General features: G+C 42.5%; 1 protein-coding gene across 1 annotated transcript; it reads right to left on the minus strand.

Moving 5' to 3' along the window:
- Positions 1 to 964: 964 nt before the first annotated feature.
- On the minus strand, positions 965 to 7,727 carry LOC124697489 (FK506-binding protein 3-like). Its single transcript, XM_047230074.1, has 10 exons — positions 7,384 to 7,727; positions 6,487 to 6,557; positions 6,307 to 6,350; positions 5,731 to 5,879; positions 4,511 to 4,628; positions 4,215 to 4,316; positions 2,896 to 2,980; positions 2,776 to 2,817; positions 1,730 to 1,778; positions 965 to 1,303 (listed from the first exon to the last, which is right to left on the minus strand). The coding sequence occupies exons 1-10, from the start codon at positions 7,725 to 7,727 to the stop codon at positions 1,222 to 1,224; spliced, it is 1,086 nt and encodes a 361-aa protein (XP_047086030.1). The 3' UTR covers positions 965 to 1,221.
- Between the last annotated feature and the right edge of the window lie 3,719 nt (positions 7,728 to 11,446).

Here is an 11,446-nt window from a genome sequence, read left to right on the forward strand (position 1 = left end):
GAATAGTGCGTGTAGCTAGGTAGAAGCAAGCAGTTGGGCACCCGATCACATGCATGGGTCTACGTCAGCGCGCGCAGAAGGCAGTCTAGCGGGAAACGTGATTGAGACGGAACGACCGATCGTTTCGCTCGATCAGCCGACCGATTACAAGTGTTTTCCATTAAAAAACCGTTGTGTCCTTGCCGAGAATGCAAATCCTGGAAGGACGAAAATTAAGGATCCAGATTTCTGGAAGCACCCCGGTTGATTGGAACTGCATGCAGAGGAAACTCAAAATCAGGAGTAGTTAAATCCAGAGTCATTATTAACGGGGCGTCAGCTATAGCTAAATCACCCTAAAAAAAGAGATAACCTAAATAAGCGCGGGGCTGGTTTCGTCCAGATCATAGGGCCCGTGTGCTTCCAATCCAACGGCCTACGACTTGTCCGATGAAAAGGAATCGGCGTCCTGTACTTGCATATCAACATTCATCAGTGTTCTTTGATAAACACACTGCTGAATGCTAATGATACCTTCCAACAGCATTTAAAACAATGAAAAATGGTACTCCCTCCAATCTCTTTTAATTGACTCAGATTTAATAAAACTATGTACTAAATTCGAGTCAATTAAAAAGGACCGGAGGAAGTACCTCCCAACAAAAGGACTGGTTGACTATAAGAAGCGAGTCCAGAAACATTTGTCTGACAACCACAAGACACCTGAAAATGTGAAGACCGGCAAGGTAGACCATAAAAAAGTTATTCCAGGAAACTTAAGACCAACAAGGCAATGCCTCCCAATCTGGAAAAAATTCCGGTGGTGTTCGACCGAGTCCCACCATTTCCCGGCCCGCTCATTGTTGTTATCCCTAAGTGAGACGTAATATCATGAACCCTATAAATTTATTGTTATTCCGTGGCAACACACTAGCATTTATATTATGGGATGAAGGTGAAGTATGAAATAAAAAGGAAGCGCTCCTGACATGGAAACCTCAATTTAACATTTTCTTTCCAATTTTGTTGCCTGGGCTAGTGTGCAATGTAGAAGTAGCTTCTAAGGTGGTTCTCCCAAAAAAGAAAAGGCTTTTAGGGTGACGCAAACAGGTTACTGCGCCTCTGTTAGATCCTAATCAGTCTGACACTGTTTAACCTGACTCATATCTAAGAATCTCAACAGGCCTACTACTACGCCTCTGTTAACTTCAGGTGTCAAATGCTAATCGGTCCTCTCATATGTTAGTTCACCACGCGAGTCAACTGGATATCAATCTCAAGCGTCGAGTTCGCTGGAATGTCGCCCATCTTTATGCCACCAAACCTGCCAGAGACAGAGGCTTTAGACAATTTCATTTAAATAGAATACACAAATACTAAAACAAATAGATGCAGATACAATCTAGAAGCAACATCCTCCAGTCAGAGCTTCGAGGCGATCAAGTTAACAGGTGCACAGGTGCCAAACATGTCTCGATACGCCATACAAATAAAATTTTTATCCGTGAGATGTTTAGGGAAAGAGAGGTAGTAGCAAGAAAAGTTAGCCATAACGCAAATAGTGCAAGTAATGGCCTAGCACAGTTACGTAAAGTACAAGGCAGGAACTGCAGTCTGGCTGCGCAATTTCCTGCGGGAGACAGTTTGTGTACTCACCTAAATTGATTGTACTCACCTGAACGTTTAACAATATACTCTCTTTTCCTCGCAAAATAATAATAATCAAGAAGCAACATCTTAGGAATCTTACCCCAATGACGGTGGAATTGTGAGCTTTCTTCTTTCACCGACACGCATGCCTACAACAAATGGAAGTGCGGGTTGAACAAGTATTAGAACCATGTAGTAAGCCATGCTAGTGCTAGAAATTTATGGTGAGAGGGGCCAAAAAAATACATGAGTTTGCTGGTTTGATCTTACAATAATATTTTTATGCACTTCAATTTTTAATATACCAAGGAAAGATTTCATTCACTTCATATACTCCCTCCGTCCCATCAAATTTGTCTTAGATTTGTCAAAAGTTGGATGTATAAACACACTAGATAGTGTCTAGATACATCCAATTTTTGACAAATCTAAGAACTCTTGGTGGGACGGAGGGAGTATCTGCAGAAGTAGTAAGCAAAACACTACAAATTAATATCTCTGTTGAATTTCCGGACTTGAGAGTGGAGTTTTGGCACCCAAGCTCATATGTGCACCATCACGAACAGTAAATTCAAAACAAATAGTAATAAAATAAAAATAGTTATTTTTTTTGGCAAGAAACATGTTCAAGTGTTCTGTGTGCATGCAAAGGTGCGGTGCTACAGTAGTTGCCCCTCGTACAGATTGTCCTCCGGGCTATTGTTCGGTGTCTGGATCCAGCATGGTCATGTGAATGGCCAGGAAGACTGAGCAGTGGCTACTGCAAAGGACTCGGTCGTGAACGTGTGAAGTTTCTATGCAAGTGCAAGGCCGAGAACAGTGTGCTGGTGTCAAGTACATGTTTAATGATGTGTGGACGTGGAAGTTTTCCTTGTAACTACACGAAAAACACCACTCACTTTGGAAAGGAGACATTATGCACTGCAGATTATACTAGATGAGCAATGTTCAAGTTTCCCAAAATAAATTTCAAGATATGGATAATCAACTTATCATTTGCATTTTTAGCTCAACAAACTTAATTGCTGTCTGTCTTGTAAATACATCTATTTTTTTTGTGTTTCTACCGAGGAACTATTCCAAGCATCAAGTTCTAGCGCATAGAGAACATATATGTATGTGAACACAAGTTGCAAAATTACTGACCAACAATGCCAACATCCACACCCTCGATAACCTTTCCATCACCTGCAGCAAAACTAAATTAAGTCACCCTAACACTAAATTTATACTAGTGTAAAACATCAGCCGACGACAAAAACTTACCTAGCTTAAACACCAAAGGACAGTCAGCAGTAGAATGCCCAAAAACTGTGCCATCCAGTAGCTTCCCAGTGTACCTAATACTAACCTAAAGAAGAACCATTATGATCCAACGAAGTTATGCAAGCACTTTTAAGAAGCTGAATTTGATGATGTAAATATTAATATTATTTAAAGCATCTCAAGAGTTACTGTTATGGCTAGACTTCCAAGGAATAATCTGTAGGGGAGGATTTGATATGGGTTTAAGGGAGATTGCTAGGTCCACGTGGAAAGGTGGGGTATAAGCCCTAGGTATAATTACACAGTTAAAGTCAAACTCAAATAGGTTGCATGTTAGTTGATGTTGTCATATATTACAAAGGTGTTGCTCCAGCAGATCTTAAAGGTGTGGTGGTCGATGCGGATAGTTAAACAGCATGTCTCACATATTAGGTCGCCAATGCCATGAGATGCACGGCTTGGACCTTTATATATAGTACTCCCTCCGATCCGGAAAAAGAGTCGGTAAGAGAATTTTGCAACCACACCCTCGAACTCTTTATTTCGTCAGCCCGCACTCCCCAGGCAATCAACCAGCCCCCACCCTGCACCGCTTGGATTAGAACTGTGAAGGAGACTGCGTGGATAAAGCTTTGAAGAGGCCGCGTGGGTCACTCCTCGGCGTCCTCGCGCACCTCCGGCCGGCCGCAAAATCAGGAACCCAAGCCCCTTCTCAGATCTTGCACTCCCGAGCCCCTTCTTAGATTTCGAGCTCCCGGCGGCGGCGCGCTGCCGCGGCGGGCGGTGGAATCCTCCTGTTGAGGGGCGTCATGGATCAGATCCCTCCTCCCCTTAGGTCTTGGCCGCCTCCGGTGGAGGAGCGCCATGGATCAGAGCCGACGGGCGGTGGGCGGCAGGCGGCATGCGCCATGGTTTTGTTTCGGCGGGTGGCGGCGGGCGAGGCTGGAGCCGGCCACCAGCGCCAAGGAGATGTGTGAGCCTTCAGGCGTATCATGCCACCAAGCAACGAAGCAGTTGTTCTTAATTTTTATCAATTTAGAAGGGGTAAACTGTAAAACGTGATTACACTATGCTTCCGACATTTTTTTCGGATCGGAGGGAGTAATAACAACGCTATCACTAGGAATTACCACTAAAAAAGGACTCTCCTACTCTGAATTTTAGCATGTATCCCAAGCAGGTTCAGTTTTCCACCTGCACTGACGCAGCTCCTGAATTGGGCTGCGGCAATACAGAGCAGCAGCCACGGCGCATAGATGTTTGGCACCACATAGCAGTCAGCTTAAAGAGAAAATTTTCCATTGGGAGAAATAATGTACCACTTTTCCACTCAAAGCCTTTCTACCCTTGCCCACCACTAGTGTCTGACTTATGATGCGATCTTTGTTTACTTCCATCTCTTCGCTGCTGTTCAGCGGGACCTAGAAAGTATATGGTTTTGATCAGAGAACAGAAAGTAAACTGGTGGTCAAAATATTAATAAATGATATGCAAAAGAATGCAGCCACTAATCACAATAAGTGACTAAAACTTAATCATGTAAGTATAAATATTGTCTGGAGCAGATTTGACAATTTGCACAATTTTGCCTTGGTGGAACATAAAAAGTGTTCACCTTTTCTGAAACCAAAAGATCTGAATGCATGTTCATGTTACTTGAGTTCTTATCCCTTTTCTTATTTCCCTTCCTTTTCTTGGTGCTCTGTTCAGCAAGCCCCTTTGCATCACTATGGCTGAAAAGACCACAAGTTAGTTTAGTTAAACAATAAACACACTAGGAACATCACTCAATGGCTCATGTCTAAATAGGATATATATGTATTCATTAGCATGGACAAGATCTTACTATAAGATTAGTAGAATATCGTAATAACAATAAGAGAAGAGGATTAATTCAGAAATAGATGGATATCATTACAAACTTGCAATGACAGATTGATACAAATAACTTAAATCACATAAGTGGAAAAAATTTGCACATCAATCTAGAAGAGGGTATGGTCAATCAGGGCTCCACGAGTAAGAAAAATTTCAAGAACTATACCAATGAATGCTAAAATGCTACCGCATAAACTATACTATGGATATAGACAATGTCACTAAATAGGTACTTATGAGCTAGAAATGCCATCGAAGTAGAGAATGATATACATTACTGCAGAAAAGACCATTCTGCCATTGTGCAAACTAGAAAACTAGGAAAATGCATGTTTGTGTGCATTCTATTAGTGCATCAGTATACCTGTCACGGCACTTATATGGAAGTGGAGATACATTCAAGATATTTGAGGTAGATACACTTTCCAGCTATAAGGACACTCAAATATCTGATAAAAAATAGCTGCACATAATCTCAATAAAATCTTGTTAAGATCACGTAGATCAATGGCACTTCAACTTCAGAAAGGTTTGTTAGGTGAGTTTACAATTGGTGGGAAGTTGACTCTTGTGGAACTTTATCATCATGTCAACAGAACTTAAAAGGCCTTAAAAGGTAAGCTTGATTTCATATTTGCAGACATGGACAGAAGAGAAACACTTCCTGTTACATTAGCTGATGGAAGTTTGACATTTCTTATTTCCCTGCACAAAATGTGACAGAATACTTTCACATACTTTCAGCTGGTAAGAAACTGAGACAAAAGGTACAACTTAGCTCACAAACAAGTTAATTATTCAATTGTCACAAATATCCCACTCGGTAGAATTATGGGGCCATGGCACATTTGCCTCACATACTGATGCATGTCCAATGCACTCGATCCTACATTACTGATATTCCGATTCAGGAAAGATTGTCTATTGTCAGATACTCAGTGTCTTAAAGATGCTTACGTGTGTTTTCTCTTACGACATTGCTGATCAGTATGAGCTTCAGAAGGATTTGTCTTGATCTTCTTCTGAACTTTTAAATCTCTGGTTTCTTCAATTGCTTTGTCATTTACATAATCACAATCTGCAGCAGCCCTTTTGCGCTTTGGGGCCTATGAAGGATGATGGTATTTATGCCCATATTTACATGCAGCTTGACAACCAGATATATCAACTCAAAGATTAAACATATACCAGTGATTCTTTCCATATTGATTAGTTTAGCAGAGTAAGAGAAGGGTAGCGCAAACCACACTGCGTAACCCATAACCAAAAAATGAAATCGCTTACAATGACGAACAAGATGATATTTGATAGCTATGAACCTCGTGAACATCAAAGAAGATTCGTAATTCATCAGGAGACACTAGTTCTTATGTTATATCACTGGCTCAGTGTTACAGATGTAAAGCATATCACATAATTGCGGTTCACTTTTTAAAAATGTGGAAGTGAATTTCTATCTTCTACATACTCTACAATTCAAATATACCAAAAATAAGATAAAACTGTAGTACAAAAAGAACAAAAATCAAATACCTTGTCGTAGGTTGTGCTCCCTTTGTGTCCAGCCATCTCCAACACTGAAAAGGTCCCAATAAAACCCTTCATGAGAACTTTTAACACTACAATCGGTTAAATGCGACTCAATAAAATGACTTCCTTGAAAACAATGAACAAAATAGAGAAATATCAATTACGCTTTCAGATCCAACTAACCTTTCATGCTGAATGGGTGGAATCCACGCTTGTTAGGACCTACTGCTCTTCTTCCTTTCTTGATCATGTTGCTGTCAAAAACCGATATACCAATACTTCAAAAGTGCACAGCTAATTGTAAATTGACAAAATAAGTAAAACAACTTGCAAAATATAAGTTTCTGCAACTATAAAGCAGAACTGCTGTGAAATATTTAAACACTGCTGTTTTCAATCAATCAAAAAGTGTAAATCCCAATCCAGCAAAGATAGAAAACGAGAACAACCTCAGATGTGATTTCCCTTTTTGTCCTAAGTCTTCTACACACCTATACATATGTTCCATTCTCAATGAATACCTAGCAACAAATTTGATGATCAGCATGAACAACCAAATAGAGGATGTAACCGAGCTTGTTATTGAACTACTTGTCTACTCCACGACAGAAGATACAAATCGAACATTAAACATGATTAGAATGTTGTATCCAATAGCTTGAATCATGGACGGCCCAAGCAAGACATGAAGTTAAATTCCTAAGACAAAGAGCTTTAGCAATTGTCAATCGTCTGGTTTTAATAATGCAATGCAAAGCAGCATAAAACTTAGCTGAACTCACTGTCTCATCGTTCTAAGATCATCTTCTAGCTAATGCGCACCAAGTCAAACCGAACACGAGCTGCAAAAACTATGCACCAGCCATATCTAGTGGATAGGGAATGCACAGCTAATGCATCCCCAAATAGTACAATGCACGAGACCAAAATCCAATCGAACAGCTCTGCTGCACTACCCCGCTGCCGATAATCTCGAGAAGTTTGCACGTGAGTACGTGACAGAGCAATAGGCAGTCCCCGGGCAAAGCAGGTGATGGGCAACTCATGGTAAGCAGCAGCATAGCGGAAGATTTCACGGACCTTGCGTCGCGCTGCGACGATGGCGCGACGTCTTCCTGGATTTCGAGACCATCAGAGTGGCGGGCGGCGGGATACGTTGAGGTCGAAGTCGTGGCGGCTGCCGCCGCAGCCCGCTTGCCGGGCCTAGCGCGTCCGGCGCCGCTGGAGGCCGTGTGAGACACGCTGCCGGAAATACGGGCGCCGGGAACCGCAGCCCCCGTGCCGGGCCTAGCGCGTCCGGCGCGGCTGGAGGCCGTGTGAGACACGCTGCCGGGAACCGCAGTCCCCTTGCCGGGCCTAGCGCGTCCGGCGCGGCTGCAGGCCGTGTGAGACACGCTGCCGGAAATACGGGCACCGGGAACCATGACGGCGGAGATAGCGCGGTCAGGGCCGTGGATTTGGAAGGAGGAGAACAAAACCCTAGGAACAGGGTGAATTTATTTTTATCGGATTTGCTACTCCGTAGTACAAATCACAGTCAAATAGTATCTTTTTTTCAGGGAATTTAGAGAGCTTTTATTAACTAAAAGCATTCGCTGGGCAGTACATTGTGATTACTGCCAACTGTTTTTTTTTTGGAAGTACACTACAGACACTCATAAATACATATATACAATTACATTATAAACGTACGCCTATGAGCATCTCCGAGAATGATTCGTTGGATCTTGAAATTAATGAAGTCGCTATAGGTGGCTCGCTATGGACCGAAAAGTTGCCTTCCAGTAAAAAAAAACTACTCTTTCAATGTGTTTGTCTATTTTGTTGTTGTTCCCCTAAGAAAATTCTATTTTATTGTTGATGTTAACTTTGTTTTAGTGTGTATGGTTGCTTCAGACTAGAAGCAATAGATACACCGAGTTGATCGTCTTTCTTCTCATTGAATTATAGCTGCAGTAGTACCAAAGCTAATTGAATTATTTTACTCAATGTTGAGTTTCTTTAAAAAAATTATGCGTGTTTTTGACAGTTTTGAGTTCTAAAAAGTTTTACACCGAAAATATTCTCCAAAAATCAACAAAATATTCACATGTCATTTTGGATCCACCAGACGAAATGACAAGGCAAAATAGCAAACAAGAATGAAATGAGCATTGGCGGCGCTCCCACCCCTGTAAGGCGTGCCACCTGGCCTTATGGAAAAAAGATTCCCCGTTCTTTCCCTCAACTCAAAACCCAACAAGGCACCACTCGAAAAAAATTCTCCTACCTCCTTGCTGCTCAATTTTTGATCTCCAAGTTTGGGCAACCATTTTTAAATCCCTTTTGAGGGATTACTCTTTAGTATGTGACTCCTCCACCCATCCAAATTAGTTTTGATATAGTGATTTATATTTTGAAGAAAATGTTGATCTTGGTGTCACATATTGTGCTTGAGAAATCCATGGATTTGCAAATTTTAGGTTGAAATAACTTATATTTTCACTTCGTTGAGCCTGTGTGGGTATTCCTAAGTGGTTATAACTTGCTACATCTAATTGTTTAGTGGTTTGGATTAAGGTGAGCAAGGTTTCATCCACCATGGACAGAGAAAGGGCCTCATTAGTGGGCTAAGGTCAAGGAGAAACTCAAAAGTCTCCATCAATCTTGATGATGAACGTGGGAGGATGACATGATTTGCAAAGAAGAATGCTTAGACGTGCATACCACAAGATGACAAGATCCGGGCATGATTAGTGTGTTGCATATAAAAGAAGATTTCAACCAATTCTTGACTCAAACAAGATTGGGAGACTTCGCAAGCTGTCCCTGCAAGACTTATGCTGAAATAAGTTGAGGATTCCTCGCCACATTCAGGTTTATGCGCACAAAATAAAAGGTAGACATGAAAGCTAAAAACACCCCTAGCACCTTTGATGTTAAATTTGTAATGATGCAACAAATATTTGTTATGTCGTTCAGGGGTGCCCCTCCTTGGCACCCTCCCTCCTTAGGTAATCCTCTCTCCCCCTCTCCTCTTTCTCGGCCATCTCCATGTCGGCTCCTGCATGGAAATGGAGTGTTTCGTACGTGAAGGCGCAAGATCTGGCCTCTGGTTCATCTGATCTCATGATGGGGGAGTTGCATCTATGGATCTCCACGGATTGGTTAGGTCTTATGACCACGAAAGGTACTCCCATTGTTGGCAAGTTCTTATGTAAGGGTGATACTGTTGACGTGGGAACTACTCTGGATTTTCCTGGCTATAGTGTCAAAGTGATCCAATGTGTGCATTCCCCGCATGTTGGTCGTGCTGCTACGGTTAAAGAACTCATGCAGATGTCTGGATCGGATCTAAACCCTAAGGATCAGGGTTGGCATGTTACTTATTCAACTCATAGGGATCTGTGGTGTGGCCGCATGAAATCATATGATGGATCTCTCTATCTTTCTGCCAAGCATCATTGGCTTCTGCTGAAGGATGCCAAGGGGGCAATGGTGGGTAGGCGTACCCTCAGATCTTCTGATAGTTTTGACATAGGAACAAAGATTTCTTTTCCTAATCATGAGATCAGAATGGGCAAGCCTTGGTCAGGTTCTGCTGAGGTTTCTATGACTGCATGTAGTTCTTCTGTGCCTATGGCTGCTGATGTTTCTCTGACTGCATGTAGTCCTTCTGTGCATGTGACTGATGAGAGCATCAGAAAGAAGGTTTCTCTGTCTTCTTTGCCAGGGAGTGCTGATATTTCAAAACAGCTTGACTTCTCCTATGGGCATAAATTTAAAACTGATGTTAGGAAAAGGTTGACCTCTACAGTTCATCCACTGGGAAAGTCAAATCATTTTCTTTTGGTCGTTTCTTTTGGCAGAGCAAACTTTAAGCTGACTGAGGATATGGCAGCGATTGCTTTAGAATCTTGCATTGGTGGTACTGTTGAGGACTTGATGGTTCAGTGCTTGCATGACAGAGTTTTTCGGTTTTCTGTTGCTTCTAAGGCAGTGGGTTTTATGGTTCATGCACTACGGTCTTTCTCTTGCTCTTCCTTTAAGTGCTATTTTCATCTATGGAGTAATGGTGGACCTTTCTGGTACAAGGAGTTCATCAAGTGGCAGGCTGAATGTGATAAGGAATGGATCTTGGTTAGCCCGAATAAGAAAATAACTGACAAGGCTATGGCTGCCTTACGTACTACACCGCAGAAATCTGCTTTGTCAGCCAGGAAGGCTGATTCTGTTAAAAAAAGGTTGTCTTTTGCCACAGAAATGGCTTACCCTGTTTGTTCTGGCTATACTGCTACAGCCCTTGGTGCAAGTTCCTCAAGTACTAAGGTGGTTATTGCTGAGAATATAATTAAAATTGGTCAGAACTTTACTATTCCTTTTGGCTCAGCACAATCTCCATTAGCTCGATCAGATCAGCAGCATGCCCAGAAACAAGATGCAGTCGATGAACCCCTAAGTCAAGTGGTTGATGTTGATCGCAGAACGGTGCCTTCAGATAGCCTTGGGCCAAATAATGACAATACTGCACGAAATCTTGATGGGTTTGAAGATGTGATTGATGATATTGCTTATCGTTTTTGGGAATGTGGCCGATGTTTGTCCATGGGCCATACAGTGGTGGGCTGCACAAGAGACATCAGGTGTAGGACTTGTTTTAATTATGGGCATAAAGAAAAGAGTTGTCTTATTTGGTTGGCTAAAAAAGGGAAAAAATGGGTTCCAAAATTGGTAAGTGATATGGGCCCGGATGGTTCAAGTTCCCAACAGAGTTGTACTCGAGTATCTCCTGGCAAGTCGGCTGTTTTGTCCAAAACAGAGCAGGCGCAGTGCTCTGTTACATCGCCTCGAGAAGCCCAACCATCGCACGAACCGCCGCCTCCTCTCTTGCCAAATCCTCCGAGATCTTTGACACCGCCGCCCTGCTCGTCGTCGGCACCATCGCCGCCTACAATGGCGAACTTTGAAGTGGATCCAGCATGCTGGTTGCCTTCGGGGCATCACATCATCGACGGAGGGCCCACCCGACTGCCAAGAACCTTCTACAACCCTTCGGTAATCCCTCATGCCCGCCATGGTCACTATCTGGTTGCTGTGCTTGAGCCTGCCCCTCCGGCAGCAGAAGAAGGTGCTTGGAGAGATCATGTCCGCGATTTTATTCAGC

The sequence above is a fragment of the Lolium rigidum genome, chromosome 3, assembly GCF_022539505.1.
Source record: "Lolium rigidum isolate FL_2022 chromosome 3, APGP_CSIRO_Lrig_0.1, whole genome shotgun sequence".
In the NCBI taxonomy this organism is placed as follows: domain Eukaryota; kingdom Viridiplantae; phylum Streptophyta; class Magnoliopsida; order Poales; family Poaceae; genus Lolium; species Lolium rigidum.